The sequence below is a fragment of the Pseudorca crassidens genome, chromosome 21 (assembly GCF_039906515.1).
Source record: "Pseudorca crassidens isolate mPseCra1 chromosome 21, mPseCra1.hap1, whole genome shotgun sequence".
Taxonomy (NCBI): domain Eukaryota; kingdom Metazoa; phylum Chordata; class Mammalia; order Artiodactyla; family Delphinidae; genus Pseudorca; species Pseudorca crassidens.
Window position 1 is genome coordinate 15,615,301 of NC_090316.1, and position 21,218 is coordinate 15,636,518.

Sequence of the window (21,218 nt, forward strand, 5' to 3'; positions counted from 1 at the left end):
GAATATCCATGGAGTGCTTCATCAGACAACAAGGCTGAAGCACTACAAGAAGTCATAGAAAAGTATCAGCGAATAATGTAATAGAAGCACTCATTCCATGGAAATAAGTAGAATAAAGAAACTAGAGGGACTTCCCTGGGGGTCCAGCGGTTAAGACTTCGCCTTCCAATGCAGGGGGTGCAGGTTCAATCCCTGGTCAGGGAGCTAAGATCCCACATGCCTCGTGGCCAAAAAACCAAAACATAAAACAGAAGCAATACTGTAACAAATTCAATAAAGACTCTTAAAGAATGGTCCACATCAAAAAAAAAAAAACTTAATAAAAAAAAGAAACTAGAAAAATTTGGTGAGACTTTGTATAACCCACTTAGAAAGAACGACAATCAATAATAGGGAAATATTAAACAGATATTCTATAGGGGTTTTTGTGAAGAAGAATTATTCCTCTCTAGAAGCAAATGTCAGAAATTTCTCCAATTCCCTGGTCTCAGGGCTCCGGGCTTTCCCGTCTCAGGTCATAAGATGACTGTGGCAGCCGCACTCCACCAGTGCCAGGCAGTCTTACCCAAGGCCAAAAGGGAAGTTGCCGACATCTATTTTAAAAGAGAAGAAAGCTTTCTCAGCGAACCTCTCCTTATGGTTGGGGCCAGAGATGGTTTGTGGGCCCATGCCTTTACCAGGCACTAGTAAGGACGAGATGAGATCATCAGAGCTGTCTCAGACCCTCAAGCTTCTCTATCTGAACAAAACGGAGCTCTACGGAAGGACTTGGCAAGCTTTGACCTGCGGGTCAGCTCCAACCTACTGGTTTTGTGTGGCCTGCAAGCTAAGAATGGTTTTTACATTTTTAAATGGTTACATTTTAAATGGCTATATAAGTACCTACATAAAATCCTCTATTTTGTCTCTTGGCCCACAAAGCCTAAAATATTTACTATGTGGACTTTTAAGAACACATTTACTGAAAAATGATTACTGGATGGGAAATCGACTCTCTGCTTGAGTCATTACAGATCTTTAAATTGACTCAAAACTGAAAAAAGAAAACTCAAGGTCCCTAACTCCCTCTCATATCTAACTTGATCAACATGCTTGAGGTTCTACCTTTATTTGTTTATCAGTCAGTCATGGGTTAGAATCAGGGCTCTCTATAAAGTGGGCAATCTAATTTTTTCCTCCAAATATTCTGAAGTGGTTCAAGGCACAGAAGTACAAAATGTGTGTGATAAATTTATTCCTGGAGGGCAGCAGTAACTATGTGATATGACTAGAGATCAATCCCCGTCCCCCGATTTTTTAAGTGAGTCACCTGGCAGGATTTGTGTTGCTGCTCTAGTTCAGTTTCACAGTGAAGAAGGGTGATATATTGGAGCCAGTGTAATTTTATTTTGTTGTGATGCCAGAGAATTGTAGGGAACTCTCATTGTTTAAAGGGAGTTCTCCTAAGTTTGGATTTATTACTCTAATCTCCACCATTCTGTAAGTTACATAAATGGTAAATGACAATAATTCACTCTATTGGTGGAGAAATAACAGGAAAAGATTAAATGACCGGTGCATGTCATCCATAAAATCAATGCTGGAAACACTGAAAAAAAAGGGCCAACTGAAGTACAGAATATAGTCCAGAAGCTAGAATATCTCTTGACACAACACTGTTCTTTGTCCTCTTGGCTTTGATGACTGTGACTCACACTGTGATAATTCTTCACTCAGGCAAAAAACTTAGGCTCAACAACATTCAAAATATTCTTTATATACGAGTCAAACTCTTAAAAAAACAGAGAGACAAAACAAATATACAGTCTAGTATTATACATATAATTAAGTGCTTAAATGGTCATTCAAACTGAGCTAACCAAATAAGTGACATTGCCGCTCACAAGGAATCTTCTAGGAACTTTCAAGTTATACAGCTATATATATGCATTGCTGTCCATGAGTTTTGTTTTCAACCTAAAAAATTTATTTGACAGATTGATTTTATATACAGAAGCATGAATTTATTCTTCATATTTTAAATAAATACAACTTTCTTAATATATATGTATTATTTGGAATTACCAGCACACTTACTGAAGAAATTCAGGAATGTTGGGACTGATGAAGTCTTTTTTAAGACACAGTTTTATTTTCCTCTATCCCAATCTCTACCACAAGGATATGACAGAGGATGTCTTCAAAGACCCTTAGCATTCAGCACTAAAGAGATCTGTTTTCTCTAAAGTACAGAAACTGCCTCAAATAAGAAAAATGTTATATTTAATGTGTTACACCTCAACTGTGGTAATTAATGGTTAGAACTGGCTTAAGATACAAATTCAGAAAGTGTGAGAAGAATAACAGATGTCTGGCAGTTTTAAAGACAAACATTCTTTTTTTTTTGTATCTGGAGATAACAAGTTGAGGTATGTATCTTTATTTCTATTTGAATAGTAAGAATGACTTTCCTAAAGAGGATAATTTGATAAAATGATATAAAACCACAATGGTATGTGACCTGAAATGTATAGGACATAAAATTATGATTAAAAAAATGCCAAAAACAGTTTTGGAAACCAGCAAGCAGACCATAAGGAAATGGTTAAGGGGATTCTTTCAAAAATCAGTGTGAACAGCCTAGTCTCAACAGCTAACCATGAGGCTCAGTTCATCTCTCGCTTAAACTTCAGCTATCATTGTCCACATCACTCATTTAGTAATTCATCATCAATTGTTCTGTGACATTTCCGTACTTAGGCATGTAGACTCACATTATAATTTTACGTTAACTATGAACATGTGTACATCCCAAACTAAACCTGATTTCGAGTAATCTGAGAGTTGAAAACAGTCTCTATATTATTTTAGCTAGAGTGACAATTTTTTTTTCTGCCCAAATCAGGATACTTTGAAATTAAAAGCAAACAACAGTTAAAAAAAATTAACAGGCATTAATAAAATCTACAAAAGAGGGATAAAGACAGGAATCTGAAACAGGTCTATGCCCTGGTAGACAGAGACTACAACCTAGGGAACAGGTAGGTGGCAGGCATACTGTAATATTTTTAGCTTGAAGGTAAGAAACATTAACTCGACATCATCCCCTTTTATAAAAATCTTAAAAAGCTAACTTTGTTGAATACTGCTAAATGATTATGCCAACTGTTATACATATATCTTGAGTCTACATTTCTGTAATTGGTTTTCTAAGAGAAAGTAGTTTCCTAGGATGTTATCTATCTTCCTGAAGCAGGATTTGTTCATGCCATCTGCCTATTCAAAATTTCCAGTGGCTCTCCAAGTACCATGAGAACAAACCAAAGCTCTCCAGCTGAGACCAGCAAGATCTTGTTCCAGCATATCTTTTCAGATTTTCACCATCCCCCATGGACTACCTATTACTCCACCTACTGAACTAACTAATCATAACTTCTGACTAAAAAACTCCTTTGCTTTTCAGATTGAGTCATTATTTAAAATGTATTCTTTGTATTTTGTCTATTTCTATATATCTAATTCTTGGACATTCCTAGCTTAAATTCTATTTTCTTCATGGAATTTCTCCATTCTTTCCCCTAGCCTGCCACCACTAACAGAAGTAATTGGTCTCTCCTCTGAATAGCAATCTACCTGTACTTTCCAACCTGTATAACAGATATTCAAGTAGACTGTGTTAGACAAGACTATTTTTAGATTTTAAGTCCCTTAAGATAAGAATCTTTATCAAATTCAAACTTCCTATATACCTCATAGTAACAAGTGCAATACCTTGTACACCGGTTGTTTGAAAATGGTTGGTAAATGGAGGGCTCAAAAGAATGACAAACTAGTAAATTCTTATGATAAAGAATATTGTTTTCAACATACTACTCTGTATACTGAACAAACATTAGAGACCATCAAACTATTCTCTAACCAAAAGCCATGCATTTCTTCTTTCTCTAGAAATCTGGAGGGAAAAAAGTTAATTGCCTGTGTTGACAGAATTGTTTAATATTGAAAAAAACTGATTCACTTTATCTATAATAAAAGTATAATTTACGTTTTTACAGATATTTACAGGCCATTGTTATCCACAGTGGGATATACACAGTTAAAAGTATCTCCTGTGAGGAATGAAATAAATAAAATAAGCAAAAATTCAATTCTTAGCTAGAATTCTGCTACAGTAATCAATATTTTACTCTAATAGGTTTTTAATCCTTTAATGTGTTATGAACCCACCAGAGTATGGAATCTGTCTAAGAAGTTAAATTTTAATTTGAGAAAAATTAAATTTGAGAAACATGAAACTAGATTAATGTTTACTAGCCAAACTTGAGTATTATTATTTGTAAACCTTCAATATTCACATGGAATTTTAAAAGGAACAATCAAGTTCTCTGAAAAGAGGTATATTATATTATAATGGTGCATACTTTCTTTGCTTTCTTAAAGGGGTACTTACCTTGCCCACATGCCCTAACTGTCAGAGAAATAAGTTGCAGAGAGCACAGCTGATTAGACTCGAGGTGCCAATCCCATGGCTGTGCTAAACAAACTGAAGTCTTATTCATACGCTCCCTTTCTCATCCCTGAGACTTGGGAGAGATGGCAGCTGCAGATGGTATATTTTTAAGCCAAAGGCTTATAAAGTAGGGGCTGAAAAGACCATATTTGGGCCACAGAGAAGTAAAACAGAAAAATATAGTCTATAAAAAGAAGAATGAAGCAGATGAACAAAGACTAGCAGAGAAAAGAAAGCCACACAATCTCAGAAAGAGAAAGAGAGACAGACACAGAGAGAGAATGGCAGCCAAGGTAACAGTTTCGAAACTTGTTGTTCCAGCCTTCTGCGAATCTCAGCTAGAATTCCTGCAGATTATTTCTTTGGGATTAACCACATGGTTATCTCATAGAAGTAATAAGCAGGCATGTATATAAATAAGTATAAAACAGATTTCTACTTATGTCTAATCTAGATTCAGTCAATCTAACTGAACAGTAACTAAAATGTCTCTGAGACACTGGCCCCTTTGGACTTTATTTTGATATGATCAAACTTCAGATATTATTTGAACTATAAAAGCTACTTTGGATCTATACCTTTAAAAGCACTTTAACACCTTTGGCCTAATAGAATCTGCTTATCAATCCACCTCTAGAAGAGCATTAATAAAATCCTTAAAATAAGCTAACACATTTCTCCAAAGTGAGCAAAGGTCTTGATCACTCTCAATATGAGAAATAAGCCCATTTAATGCCAATGACTATTGACACAATTTCTTCTTACATACATTATAAATAAATCTGTCAAATTAAGACATACGAACATCAAAAAAAAGTTTTCATGTTTCACACATTTAACAGATGCTCACTAATGACAAAATAGCAGTGCTTTCATGTATAAAAAACGCACTTCTGAATTAAACCTTTTGTATCTGCTGTATTAATAATACCGTATGCAATTGGGGCTTAGGTTGTACTTAATAATGATAGCAAACAAGGCAGTAGCAACAGAATGCAGAATGCCAGGGTACATTAACAATAATAAAGAAAAAAGGATAAAATCTTCATGTCTTTCCCATTTAGGCCTTACAGTAATCTTGCGAAGCAGGGGTTGGTAGAGATAATTATTAATTTTTTAAGATACAGAAGTTTACTCCTATAAAAGTGGATTTCTCAAATAAGTTGGTTAATAACCCCATTTTCTTATAACCATCCTTTCCTTAAGAGTCATTTGTTTTCTGTCCTTTTGCTAAATATTGCCTGCTTGCCTCCCTGGACCCACATCCACCCTCCACCCTGCTCTGTGTCCTGGGAAAATCACGTGTATGGATCACATCAATGGGCTCTTGTGGTCTTTAACTTTTCGCTGTATTTGGCCAGTGGGAAGTAATGACAAGGGGACTGGTGGGAAGGAGAAGAGTGAGGAGTGTGGATTAGATATAGCCTTTATCAAAGGCTACAGATGCTGTCAGGTGGCCTGCTCTATATAGCTCCCCTGTTCCTTGCCCCTTCAGGCCCAGGATGATGATAGCTCCCACTTGCTGCTGGTACTACCTCATCCTTTGTTGATTTCCTAAACCTTGCCCACACCTTTGTATATAACTCCTTTATTAAACTTTCCTCAAATTACCCACTCTGAGTGTGCTTTTTATTGCCAAGACCCTAACTAATACAATTTTCTACCTCTATATCTTTGGAACACCTCCTTCAAAAGCTACCAAGGCCCTTATGTGAAAATTGCCAAGTTAAATGGATCGTCTACCTTGGTTTCTCTCTGCAGCACTAATCACCTGTTCCTTCTTCACACTCCGTTGCACTCAACAGACACCATGATAAGCCTTTCAGTTCCTCTTCCCACTACTGTTCCACAAACATGAGTAATCCTCAAAGGTTATTCCTTGACTCTCAACTCATCTCTCCATATTCTCTTCCAGGAACCTTCCTCATTCCCACAATGTATGATCACTATGTCAATGGCTTCCCAATAGATCTTTCTAATCCTAAGCTCTCTTTCATACTCTAGTGCTGTATTTCCAACCACTAGTTTTATTTAATGTCCCTCTATCATATTAACTCCAAGTACAAAATCATTACCAAGACATAGGACGCCAGTATTTCTTTCTAGCTTTCTTACTTCCTTAATTGTACCACCACTTTCTAAGTTTATTCCAGCACCCAATTCATTTCCAACTACCACCATTTTCTAAGTCTATTCCAGCACCCAATTAGTCTTTCCAAATGGCTTTCGTCTTTCTCTTCCTTTTTCATTACTGATGCCACTAAATTGGTTCAGGATTAGCTTCAAGTTTGGTAACTGCTTTAACTTCCAAACTATTTCCCACAGTATCCAGCTCACAATCTTTATCATTTTACAACTCAATGTTGAGCTACTGGATCAAAACAAATGATAAAGGGATTATATACATCTCTTAAATAAAATGTAGATAATTAAAGGAAATATATAGTATATAAGTTTGAAAAGACAAATATAGAAAAAAATACAATGCTTATACTTACTAGCAATCAAAGTATTGTTTGTGTGCCAGGTACTATACAACATACATATATATATAAGCTCATTCAATTTTTACCAAAAAAACAAACCAAAAAAACATCCTTGTAGGGGAGGTATTAATACCCACATATCACCAATGAGTCAACTGAGGTTCAGAGAAATTAAGTTCACGGTCATAAAACTAGAAAGTGGAAGATTCTAAACTGAAAACTGTATCTGTCTACGTTACATACACAATATGCTTAACTTGCAGAGTGAACCTGTACTTTGTATTTATTACCAAGTTTTACACAAAAGAATGCTTTGGCTTATATAAATATTACTAAGTTCTATTTGTCTAAGTAAGACAAGTTAGTTAATGGTATTAGATCTCCCTACCAAATTCTCTGCCTTTTCTGATTTAGTAGTCTTAGCTTGAGAACTAGGTTCATCATGAGGAGGGGAAGACAGCAGAATGGTAGAAGCAGCCTAAGAGGGCTGAATCCTAATTTGGGAGTGGGGCTACTTGTTCAGAAGGTGCTTTTAGAATCAAATGGAAACAATGAGTCATTCAAACATCAAATTGGAACCACAAGTTGCCCAGAAAGAACACTAGGCAAGCAAACATTAGGGCCCAACAGTAGCTAAGTTGGGTCTTTATAGTGAGCTTTTACTAATGCATTAGCCACCAGATAAACTAGCCCTGAGGGATAGCAGTTTGCCTTGGAACCAGGAAATGAGTGAAGGGGAGGATGGAAATTTGTATCTATTGGTTCCTAACCCTGATTAAATATGACTTTTTTTCCCATTTAAAGTGCCTAGTCGCAGGAATTCTCAATTTTGTTGAACTGAAGTGGAAGGACTAGGGATATACTAGTATAAAAGGCATTCTACATCACTAGCAGGGTGGTTAAAATTATACATGACCCACTGATAAATTGTGACATCACTGATGAGAATGTACTGTGAACATGAAGGGCAGAAAAAAGATTTAGAACCACAGACCTAGAGTAATGCTGACTAGGATAGGTTATATAAAATAATGTTATTTCTCACTGAACCTTCAGGAAATAAAATGACTCGTGGGAGACAACAAAGAGATACTTTCCCAAAATGAAGGGCATTATTAATGGTTATTCAAGAACATTATAAATGCCATAAGGTATTTTTAAAAATAGGTAAATGATAAACATACCATGCTCTTAAGTGTAGCAGAAAGCCTACTTAGCTTATTATTTTGTTCGACAGAACAACAAGACATTATTTACGTAACAGTGCAGTAGTTGTACCCTGAAAATAGGTAATAAATCTGTAGAACTCTGTTCCTTTCATTCCAGCTCATCCTGTTTAATTAAAAACATCAACCGTCCTTTTAAAGCAAGGATCATGCACCTTAGGAATAAAAAAACGTTTTAAGAACTGTCTCAATATACATTTATGTACATTTGTAAATTATAACCAAGCAGGGCTACACTAATACATAATAAATATATATAAAATTTATACAAAAAAATTACAAAGGATGGGAAAGAGGTGAAACAATTAAAAATTTAAAAAAATTTTAAATTATTAGTCGTACAAAATATCATTTGGCTCAATTAAAAGAAACTTAAAAAAATCTTATAAAAATTATGTTGTAGATTTGAGGGTCTGATTCTAAGTTCATTTTCAATAGTTGGTCCCATTGGCTAGATTAGCTAAAAAGATTTCACATAGATATGTAGTGCCACTGGAAAAAATGCATTATTAGCAAAGCCTTCTAAATCACAATGTTTATTTTTTAATGTAATTTACTAATTATGCTAAGGTTTTAACTGAATTCTGCTAGTAAAATTGCATTTTTCTTGATTCTTGCAAACTTATTATGAGGTGTTGCATTAAAATATTTTTAATAGGTTCAAAAACTACCTGAACACAAATTTTAAAACAAAACAAAAACTTTAAAATAGGTTAGAAAATCCTGTTGCCCAGTTTTTAAATTATATAGATATGACAGATGGGTGATAAATACACATCATTTTTTGGCAACAAAATCACAAAACAGTGGATATTTTCTAAAAATCTATTTTCAAAATGTCCTCTTCATTTGTTAAAGTTCCTTTTAAAGAGCAGTCACTTTCTCATTCACTCTAAAATATATAACTTTCACCTTTAAGGTTCTGATTATGTTTCTGTTTTAAAAAAAAAGTACCTACATACAAGTAATAGTCATTTGTCACCATAGAACTATCAGCAAATTTTGAACTTCCTTATTTTCATTAAAAAAAAAAAAAAAGGCACAACAGCTAAGTATGTCAACCCGAAAATCCTGATTCATAAAATAGCCAGATAAACTTTTTATGCTATAAGATTGTCACGGTCATTCCCTCTGATTTTCAACAACGATATTTATCAAGATTCTACCATTTAGGATAATATCCATAAATCTACTCATGTAAAGTGCAATGTGTCACAAAGTGCTGAAAGTGAGCAGACGAGTGAGTGTGCCACGGTCAATCCCCCCACACACAACTCGTGTTCTTCCTCACGAAACACCTTGGGCTCTGACAAGACTCAGACAGGCTGACACATGGACATAATGAGAGTGCCAGCATCAATCTGTGTATGAAATATTAGTACAGTAAGTCCCCTACATATAAACCTTCAAGTTGCGAACTTTCAAAGATGCGAACGTGCGTTCCCATGTCCAATCATGTAAGTTAGTTCACATGTCTGGCATACATTTTTACATGAATGCATCCTCTACAAGTGGTTCTGCTTTTGTATACTTTACAGTACTGTATAGAGTACAGTGGTACAGTATCATTATTTCAAGCCCAGGATGCCTGGAAGCAAGCATAAAAAGCAGTGGTGATGTAGCTGGTACTGCTAAGAAGCGCCAGCTGTTGTACTGCACTACTGTACTTTTCAAGGTACTGTACTGTAAGATTAAAAATGTTTTATTTTTTATGTTTGTTTTTTATGTGTTACTTGTGTGAAAAGGATTATAAACCTATTACAGTACAGCACTATACAGCCGATTGTGTTAGTTGGGTACCTAGGCTAACTTTGTTGGACTTAAGAACAAATTAGACTTATGAACATGCTCTCGGAACAGAACTTGTTTGTATGTAGGGGACTTACTGTAGATCTTAACTTTTTCATTTGTAAATAAATTACTATTTTAATAAATCAAAATTCTAGTATTTTTTTCCTACACCCAATGGCTCATCTTGTATGTTCCATAGAGTGTCTGCACCCTACTTTGGGGACTCCTGCTTTAAAGTATTCACTCTTGAGGATTTAAAAATCTGCAAGTTCAAGTACCTCCGAAAAACAACCAGTTTGTTTCCCTTCAAGCAAATCTTGCTCAAGCAATTTATGGAGTCATGGAGTTACAGATAATGTCACTCAGACAATGCCAATAAAAATGGTTATTAAAATTTTATTTCTTTATATTAAGGTTATTTGAGAAAATTATTATCATTACCAGTTTGAAGGAACAAATGTTCTTTAAAATAGGTAGCAATATTTTACCTATCATTTACATAAATTACTTTCTGATAAACTGTAATTGATGTTGACTACCAAAATACATCAATTCCAATATTAAGGTGAAACAATATAAAGTTGAAATGTGTTTCAAATGATAAGACCATAGCCACCTTTATTGCTTTATAGAAGAATGATAGTAAAGTACAATATAAAACACAGGTAATTATCTCTATTAGTAACAAGATTTAAATCAGCTTTAAAGGAGAATCTATGAATTCAAATACATGCTAACAGTCCTTTATAAGATTAATTTCTTCGGGAAAATCAGAGAGAATAGGAATAGTCTTAAGTGCAGCTAGCTACTCAATGCCAAGGTTGGCACCTTATCTCAGGCATGAGCCTTACCTTTGCTCCATGTTTATGTAGAACTTCCATGACATCATTGTGGGCCCTTTCTGCTGCAACGTGCAGGGGCGTCATGAAACTATGGAGAGGAGGAAAGGAAAAGGTAATCTCCTAACTTGTACCACACTTTCCCTTTAAGAACTGAGCAACTCCTTCTGCAACTGCACTTACTCTTTATTTTTTTCATTAACATTTGCTCCTTTTCTAAGTAACAATTCTGTCACTTGTTTGCGTTTGGGATGCAGGGAGGCCACAGCACAGTGCTGTAAAGTAAAGAAAACCAAGTTAATAAAATAAACTTCTATGTAAAAATAGATTTCTGAATTGAATAGCACCTGCTGACTATTTAAAACACTGTAATCTCAAAACATATATTTTAACATTATGGAGATGATCAAAATTCCTCCTAAATACACTGGGAGTATAAAACATAAGCCTTTAAACCAAGGTGAAATTATGCTCTCAGTTGAGCAGTAAGAGACTTCATTTCTTTCCCTTCAGCCAATAAGTAATTATTCAGTATATATTTACTTGAAGGTATCAGAATACTGCCTCTCCAAAGCTACAGAAATCTATAACTGAATTACTCAATCCTTCAGTAGGCTGTCAGCCACATAAATCAATATTTCTCAAGCTCTTTCCCAGAGGTACTCCTAGCACTACAGGAGAATAAGTCCATATGCCCAGGGACAGGTAAGAAGGTAACAGACTTGAAGGAGCTTAGAGGGAGAAGTATTCTCAGAAATTTTATGTCTTACCCTCTATTTATACAACTTTTATATTCAACTTCATTTTATATTCATGTTTGTATTAAAACTGAAAAAGTAAGAAAACTACATACTAAAGAACAGAATGAACACTCTAAAAAAGCAGGCCAGGTTCATTCTGTGGCTTTGAGTGTCTCCTGGCAGAAGTGCTGTGTAGCCTGAATGCATCTAAACCCCAGCATGAGAGCCATATTCTGAGTACACATACAGTTGGCCTATTTTGGTTTGGTAACTCTTATAATGTTGTTTTTAGCAGGTACTGCCTAGAGTTTGACCCTTCTGTGCCAGATATAAAGAATGTTAACTGAAGCATATTTAGAGGTCTGTGATAGAAGCATCACTTATGCTTAAATTCTGAATTCAGGTATAATCCAACCAGCCCTATACCTGAAACTTAATGTGGTCAATGACAAGGAAAATAGAACAATCTTTCTCAAAGTACATTAGAAGAAAAAACATGAATAGTTTTAAAAATTTGTACAGTCTGGAACAAAAAAATTCCTAACCATACCATTTTTCTATAATGAATGTAACAATTCTTTGACGACAATTGCTCAAAATGATGATGTAAGTATCTTTGAAAATAATTTAATCGTTGATAGAAAGCAAATACAGTATTTATCTAGCAACCACAAGAAAAAGAAGATTCTATAGAGAAAAATCACATCTTGTATTTCATGAGAGCACTGGCCACAAAAGTACATTTATTATAATATGGTTGGGTAAAGACAAAAATAAAAATAATTTTCAGATTAAGGTTGAGCAAATGTCTATTCTCTCATCCACGAAAGCAATTATCTCCCTAACCAAATTTAAAAATCAATGCAACCAATATTAAAATACAAATTCCTGGCACTTCAGATACTAAAGTTACCTTAATGTTTCCGAAATGAAAATCGTATTTTGCATTTACACGACTATCACAGACCCAAGGAACGGATTAACAATAGGATCTTACCAGTGCAGTTTCATGAGACTGTGGTTGTTTGAAATTAATGATTTCCAAAGCAAGTGTTTTTTTAACTTTCGCTAGGTCTGCTTCTCTGGCTGCTTGTAGTAAAGAATGACCTTTAAATTCATCTGTTAATGAAATAATGGTTGACATATAAATATTTAAAATCTATAAAAATCATTAGCATGATTATAAATAAAGTAGATAAATTATTAATTTTACACATTCCTCTATTTTAGCAACAGCAACAAATGACAATATGATGATAAAGGTGCAAAGGATGAGGGTGTAGGTTAATGAAAAATTTTGAAATAAGACTATTTTCTACTCGGAGTTCATAAAGATACTCACTCCAGCAAAGTTTTAAAACAAGCAACCTAAATGTTCACCAAATAGAAACCAGTTAAATAATTTGTGAATACTTATACACTGGAATACTTTATAACTCTTAAACAAAAAGATAGATCTATGTATATACTGACGTGAAAGTATATATTATTAAATGAAAATTCAAGTAGCAAATGAGGAGGACAGGCTGACCCTTTTTTTTGGTACTGTTACTACTTCTACTGCCACCGTAACTAAATATAACTAATGATATAAAAAAGACATTTAGAGAAATATTCACCAAAATGTTAATAGTGATTATGTCTTGACACAGAGAAGGGAAGAACTGAATTATGTGGGAAGTGCCAGAGTCTGAAAATTTTTCAAAGAACAGTTAATGTTTATTTATTATTTGTATAAGCAAGTAAGAGATTTTTAAAAAGGCATTTCTAAATTAATTGCATAAGTAAGAATCCACCACTCTTACTCATTAAAAGCAAATCATCTTATTTTCTATTTTACAAGGTTGGATTGTATTTTGATATGACTACTTACTACAAAAAGCTGAACATTGTTCTAAAAAGATATAATGATATGTGACCTAATATGTTACATTAATTCCAGGCCTGCCTTTGCATCTGCCTGGTACTGAATTCTTTTTTTTTTTTTTCTAGGTATTTGCCCATTTCATATAAATATTTGATATTATCAGGCATAAAGTATTGACAGTATCTCTCAGGTTTTTTTAACTTTTTATTTTATATTGGAGTATAGCTGATTAACAATGTTGTGACAGCTTCAGGTACACAGCAAAGCTGAGTCACTTGGCTGAATTCTTTCTCTTTTCCTTTCTCCCTTTCCTTTGAGGGCCCCATGTCACTTTCTGCTCTTCTTCAAAAGACAGGAAGAGGGACTTCCCTGGTGGTCCAGTGGTTAAGAATCCACCTTCCAATGCAGAGGATGTGGGTTCGATCCCTGGTTGGGGAACTAAGATCCCACATGCTGTGGGGCAACTAAGCCTGCACACCACAACTACAGAGCCCACATGCTCTGGCGCCCACGTGCCACAACTGGAGAGAAGCCCGCATGCTGCAATAAAGAGCCCACCCACCGCAATGAAAGATCCCGCATGCCGCAACTAAGACCCGATGCAGCCTAAATAATTAATTAATTAATCAATTAATTAAAAGGAAGGCAATTTTAAATAAAGAGACACACAGAGACACACGTGTGCACATACTCGCATCTTATTAACTACTACTCGTCACTCAAGGTCTCAATTCAGATACTTGGATAAGCCTTCCTGTTGTTCCCCATTAGGATTCCTTCTTATGAAGTCCTTCGTACTTGCCTTTAGCTGTATATCACAGGACTTATCACACTGTCTTATCTGCTATGGTAGTCCCATCACCTAGCACAGTGCTTGGCATATAGTAGGTAGCCAATAAGTATTTATTGCATGAATGCTGAATATTTATAAAATAAGTCATGGCAGGTTTGGGGAAAAAACATCTTTATATAACCTCTTGTTTAGTGGTACTTTATCACTGCTAAATTCTTCAAAGTACAGGCCTATGAAACTTCAGAAATCCTAATTACCCTGAAAACTTAATATTTATAAAATGTCTTAAAATCTCTCTTTCTAAATGCATTTGGAAACAAGAATAAAAGCTACTTTTAGTATTTTCAGCTCCAGTGTGTGCAGAACCCACACTATTGTGTTCAATTGGCTTCATGAAAACAAAAATAAAAAAGTAAACAAGAAAGAGCAAAAAAAATGTGTGTAATGAAAATGCTGTAACCATGCGTATGATCAAAATATTGTTTTTGTTTCCTGTATAATTTTCTTAAAAAGAATTCTGTCATTGTGGTTGCCTAGTATAAAGCAGTGAGCATGAGGATGAAAACTGGTTAGAAAAGTTCCAACTTTGTTACATCCTTGCCTTCAGATAATTCCTTGGTAGAATCTTATTTAATAAAATAAAGGGAGATACTGAGAAGGTCGCAAAGTACTCTAATCAGGGAACTTCTTCCTTTACAAAACTATACAAATTTAGGTTAAATCTTAATGCTTACAGTGGAATCAGGTAGATCAGTGAAATACAACATAAAAACCCATAACAGTACTCATAATTTACAAAATGACTCAAAGGAAAAAAGAAGTCAAATTGGTGACATGGGGATAACGCTGAGCCCAGGGTATAAAACTAAAAGAAGGAAATTAGAAAAAGATGTAAAAAATAAATTTTGAGTTAAGTTAAATTCAATTCAATAAACCTGCTGGGCACACAGCATGCACAAGGCACTGTGCTAAGTTGGGGGTAGGCAGATACAGACCCAAGGACAATTACCATCAAAACATTTTATTAGGTAACAAGGCATTGTATAGGTGCTAAGAAGACAGAATAATAAAACCAAAGGTCTTTCTAAGAATTTAAACTTCACTGGGGAGACAGAACAACACATAGAAAAATGCACTATATAATGCAAGATAACATATGGCAAGAGTCATATGAGTGGGAGAGAGAATAAATGCACTTCTACAAGGATTCATTGCTAAGACATCTGCCCAGTTATAATCTGGTTTGTGCTGGCCTGTAATCTAGTAGATGTCATCTGTTCCGGTACCAAAATAAGTTTAAATTTCCATTTAAACAAGATCAAAACTGCAAGGAACTCTTCCTGTATTAACATAAACTAATTTACAATCTGTTTAAACTTAGATGATGTTTTCATTCTGACTATGCCTTTTTCTTAAATTATCATTTAAAGGTCTTCTCAGGTGTTTAAATCTAGTTATCTGATTCTTAGAATCCTAGATGTAAGAGAATATCAACCATGGGACAAATGAAAAATTAGGTAGGTAACGCCTACTTTAATTTAAACCTGTAATGCCTACATATAGAATTAAATATATCTCAGTATTCGATATGACAACTAAATGTAATGTGGTATCCTGAATGGGATCCTGGAACAGAAAAAGGACTTTCAGTAAAAAAATAAGGAAATCTGAATAGAGTACAGCCTTTAATTAATAATGTATCAGTATTGGTTCATTATTTTGACAAATGTACCATATTAATATGTTTATAGGGGAAACTGCATATAGGGTATAAAAGAACTCTCTGTACTATTTTTGTTAAGTTTTATGTAAATCTAAAACTATTCTAAAAGTTTATTTAAAAACATGCATATGTAAACATAGGTAATATGTATCAGTACCTGAGAAGATTACTTCCACCAAATCATAAAAATTATCTTATTTAAACTTGGGCAAGTGATTGCACTTGGGCTATAACACACATAAATAAAAACATGAATGTGCAACTTGCAGGGCTTGGGAAATAGTGAGTATTCCATAATGTTAGATATCATCTATTACTACCAATAGCACAAGAATATAACCTCTGTGAGCTTAGAGATTTTTTTCTGGTTTGTACACTGCTATATTTCAAGTTCCTGGAACATAGTAGGTATTCAATAGATGGTTATTGATGGACTCATCATCCTCTTTTATCTTTAAAATAAAAAAGGAGCCTTACTTAACACATGAATTAGAATTAGGCTTCAATAAACACAAAATAAACATAGTATATGTATGTGAGGTTCCTGTAGAATTCAAAAAGAAAAGTAATGATAAGAAAAGAGGATAATAAACTAGAGAACATGTAAGAATAGAAGTCTATTATCTAAGTTAGACAAAACAACAGCCCTAATAACAAAAATAAGATATTCTAGGGACTTCCCTGGTGGAATAGTAGTTAAGATGCCACACTCCCAATGCAGGGGGCCTGGGTTCAATCCCTGGTCGGGGAACTAGATCCCATATGCATGCCACAACTAAAGAGCCCACGTGCTGCAACTAAGGAACTGGTGAGCTGGAACTAAGATCTGACGCAACCAAATAAATTAATTAATATTAAAAAAAAGAAAGATATTACAATTTACAACAAGCAATGTTGACTTTAGGATATAAATACATACAAGTCAATCTTTCCCGGAGCTCAGGCGTTGGAGCCATATCCACGGCACTTTTGCCATGGCAGTTGACTAAAGTGGGATCGGCACCATGACTAAGTAACAAAGAGCAGACCTCTACACGATTCTTGGAAGCAGCCTCATGGAGTGGGGTAAACTGCCAGAGATCCATAGCATTAACACAAGCTCCATGCTGAATTGAGAAAAAAAAAAGTTATAGGTCACTAATCATTTCACTGGATCAAAAACAAACTCGCTTATTTGACTGTAAATTTCAGTTATAACTCTGAAATGTCAACAATTGTTTTAATTTCTTTAATTTCAGCTTTAAAAAAATAGTTTAAAATAAGCTGAATAATTAAAAAATTTTAAGGCAATGGTGAACCTTAAAAAAAAAACAATTTTATTATCTTAAAAATCTTGGCAAAAAACCCGCATGAAAGCTCATGATGAGTTAAAAAAAAAAGCAAATAATATTCAATATTTTTAATTTCTCTTACCTTTAGTAGCAGTTCTGTGACTTCGTAATGCCCATATGAACATGCATTATGGAGAGGAACAAGTCCACTAAATGGAAAAAGGCCAATTAAAATACTGACATTTCAAAGAACTTAGAGTCATTTATCCAAGAAGTGCTAAGAAACAAAATCTAATAAATCCTAGTACAATTATATTTAAAATATTTTGAAGTATTAAATAAGAGAATACAAAGCATAACTAATGCTCAACCTTTTGTATTTATCTTGTTTTATGTATGTCATTAAATATAATGATAAAAGCACCAATTAGAAAAGCAATTTTGGTAAAAGGAAGAAGTGCATGTACTAATTGAAAATCGCATGCTTTATATAGTAAGTGTATATAGAAAATACATGTTAACTGATAGTGAATTGAAATATTCCTACCATTTTATTTCACTTTCATGGTAATTTCCAGCATAAGAATTCAATATCCAAACTATTACAATTTGCATATCTGAGTTATCATTCTGCATGAGTCAAAGACCCTCTTTTTTGTGGTGTACTTATCTTGAGGACTCACCTATTGTACACCATCTGCTTTCAGACATGCACAAAGGAAAAGAGATTTACAAGAGCATCAGGCATTTGTGCCCCTATACTATGGGAACACCATTCACATGTGGCACAGAACCTGGCGCAGGCAAGAGAGAAAGAGCACCAAAAAGAGCAGATTTTAAATGATGGACTCCTCTTCTGAGAACTGTCTCAAGTACTGAGCTCTTTCTTCTTGTCTGTGTTTCCTGACATGGAGAGGGGCAAAGTGAACAAAAGCCTGCTCCAGGGCTTCTTTTCTTTATGCTGCTCATCAGTGTAATATGAACACTACTTCATCTGGGCAGTCAGGTCAATTATCTTTTAGATATTAAAGTGGCATAAATGAGAAATGTTAGCCCATCACATAGGCTAGCAGACCCAATTCACATGTCCCTGGAGGTTAGCTAGGAAAGTGGTACAAAGGTTTCCAAAATGCACCTATTCATAAAATAAATGATATACTGCTTTCTTGGTTCCCAGATACCTCTCTCCCATATCAACCTTCATAAGGACCTTTTAGGTTTTCTCAGTTTAGATGGGCAAGATTTCATCAGGATAAAATCAGAATATTGTATACTTACGTATACTTATGATTTTAGTTTATTAGTAAGAGATGGTCCTTTCATACCTGATAAATAGGATAGTTATGTTACTGGATTATCAGAATTTTTTATTTATCTATCTTTCTACAGTGTAACTTAAGAGTTGAAAAATAGTAATTGCAATTGAGAGAAACAAATTTTAACTTCAAATAATAGAATACAGTAAAATTAAACTAATTTAGGAAATTGTTATGAGAAGAATCCTTAATTAGTAGGAACATGAAAATGAAGTCAAATCACCGTGAACATTCTTAAAATGCTACACAAGCTGTAAGGCAATGGGATATAAGACTTTGTCTAGTGCTCAAAAACTTTAGTGTATCAGATGTTGAAAACAAAGAGTAAATATCCATGAATGAAACCACTACAGGAAATACGCTGATACACGTACCCTTTGTCTTTTGCATGCACGTCAGCACCATGCTGGAGAAGAAGCTGAACGATCCGAACTCGGTTGTAGCCCGCTGCTAGATGTAAAGGAGTTGACTAGATAGAAAAGAGAAAGAAAAATGTATCCCCCTCTTCAGGTAAATAATTGTTGCTTTGGCATCTAATCTGTATTTATTTATTTAAAGACAATGAGTGTTAACATACACAGAAAATACTGAGGTGAAGTGCCAAAAATTCCTATTTCCTAACTGGATGAGAGACAATTCACTCATCTCAGGAGTAAATTCTAACTTCAGTGCCATTCACCTACTTCTCCTACTGGTTTTCCAAGGCCTTCAGTTATCAAGCCCTACCCTACCTATTCCACATTATTTCTTAATTTCTTTCCATCATGGACCATTCCTACTGTTCTGGGAAGACATGTCGGGGCTCATATTGCTCATAATTGGAAACATTCTTCTTTATGTTACTTGCATCCTGTCCACCTTTCAAATTCTAACTTTTCAATCCCAATTCTATCATAAAGAGCTAGCTGTCAAAATTTCTCTTTAATAGGAAAAGCTGAAAATCATCTCTGAAGAATATTTGAAGAAATTCTAGTGGAAACAAAAAAGACAATGGACGTATTCATTCCATTAGGTTGCTAGTAATGGGTCAGAATTAATTTCCTATCTTGGATACGATGAAATATGCCAAGATAGTATATAATTCTTCTATTTTATGTACTGCATATGCAGTATAAATACAGGAGGAAAATAAAGTTTCTTCCCAACTAATTTCTGCCACATTTTAATTTGAACCAAGTTATTAAAAGGTGCTCTGCTCACATATAATATGATAATTAAAATAATCAAACGTGTCCTCACCTTTTAAAAAAAATCAGAAATAACATTACTTTAATTAAAAGTTTCTCTGCAACCATAGCAATTTTCCCATCTCTGCTCATTTATTTAAAGTTTCAGTACTGTAATGGCTTTTCACACAGGGTCTAATATACTTTAATGTACTACCATGTCTCATGTCTTCTATTTTGGGCCTTGGGATTTAATAAGATTTTCAATTTATTTTCTTCACATGTTTTGATACAATAGAATTACTTAATACTGTGCTATCTATTACTGCTTTCAAGGCACTCCATACATTTTATATGTTCTGACAGTCTCTAAGTTTAGGAACTATTTTTGAGCAATACACAGCTAATAATGAGGTCAGATAGTTTGGAAAAGAGTCCTGAATAGGAAGTCAGGAAACAGGATCACAGTCCTGGACTTGTGGAACTCTGAAAGTTATATTACCTACACAGCTCAGCTTCCTCACATGTAAAATGGAGATAAAACCACCCATCCTAGCTATTTCAAAAGTGCATGAAAAGTTTTCTCCCACATATACCCACATACCTTTAAAATGTAAAATGCCATATAAAAACAGATGACTAAAATTTCTGAATCATCAAACAAGCAGCCCATCCAAGTTTCTGCCTTCAGACACCTGTCAAATGTTACTGTAAATGATACCTCTAGGGACTACCAAATTATTTTCAGGGCTTATTTTCCCCATCCTTTAACATTTTAAAGATGTTGTTTCACTATCTTCTGGCTTGCATTGTTTCAGACTAGAAATCTGCCTACATGCTATCCTTACTCCTATGTACATGTGATTTTTGTTCTGGATACATTCATAATTTCTCTTTATCACAGACTTTAAGAAATTTGACTTGTGCTGTACCTTGGTACAGTTTTTTTTTTTTTTCCCTTCTTTTTTTGGTGTATGTGTGTGCTTGGGGCTGGCTGAGCTTCTTCGATCTATTATTTACAGTTTTCATCAAATTTGTAAAACTTTCAGCTATTATTTCCTCAAATATTTTTTCTGCCCTCTCTCTTACCATTCTCTCTTTTGGGGACTCCAATTGTACAGATGTTAGGTTGTTTTCAAAGCTCGTGTTTAAGCTTTGTAAGCAGGACCAGAGCAGCCTTTGTTCTAGGACTAATTTTCCCCTTCTACTGAAGCATTACCCTTTTGAGTACTCTATGATATCTAATGAATTATGAGGTTTGTCCCTTCTGGCTGGTGGCAACAGAAATGATTAAAGTCTCTGTGAGTTGCTAGGATTGTTACCTCTAATCCTTTTGGGCGGTTCCTTTATCAGCCTCAGGTAGTTTCCTCATATCTGTATCAATCAGTACTCAGCTGAAGATAGTAAGGGGATCCTTTGCAGCTCTCTGGAGCTCTCTTCTCTGTGCAGCTCTCCCTTCCCTGGTCCTCCACCTTGCTAACTCTTGCCACCTTGGTCTCCTCAATCTTCTA

The 21,218-nt window shown here is 34.6% G+C and overlaps 1 protein-coding gene across 1 annotated transcript in view; it reads right to left on the bottom strand.

The window, feature by feature from the left end:
• Positions 1 to 21,218, bottom strand: part of TNKS (tankyrase) — a 176,426-nt gene that overhangs the window by 49,857 nt on the left and 105,351 nt on the right. The window contains exons 6-11 of the mRNA XM_067721868.1: positions 18,916 to 19,010; positions 17,368 to 17,434; positions 16,874 to 17,060; positions 12,569 to 12,690; positions 11,015 to 11,106; positions 10,844 to 10,922 (exon numbers count right to left, since the gene is read on the bottom strand). Of these exons, the coding sequence (XP_067577969.1) occupies positions 10,844 to 10,922; positions 11,015 to 11,106; positions 12,569 to 12,690; positions 16,874 to 17,060; positions 17,368 to 17,434; positions 18,916 to 19,010 (642 nt within the window). The remainder of the gene's footprint in view (positions 1 to 10,843; positions 10,923 to 11,014; positions 11,107 to 12,568; positions 12,691 to 16,873; positions 17,061 to 17,367; positions 17,435 to 18,915; positions 19,011 to 21,218) is intronic.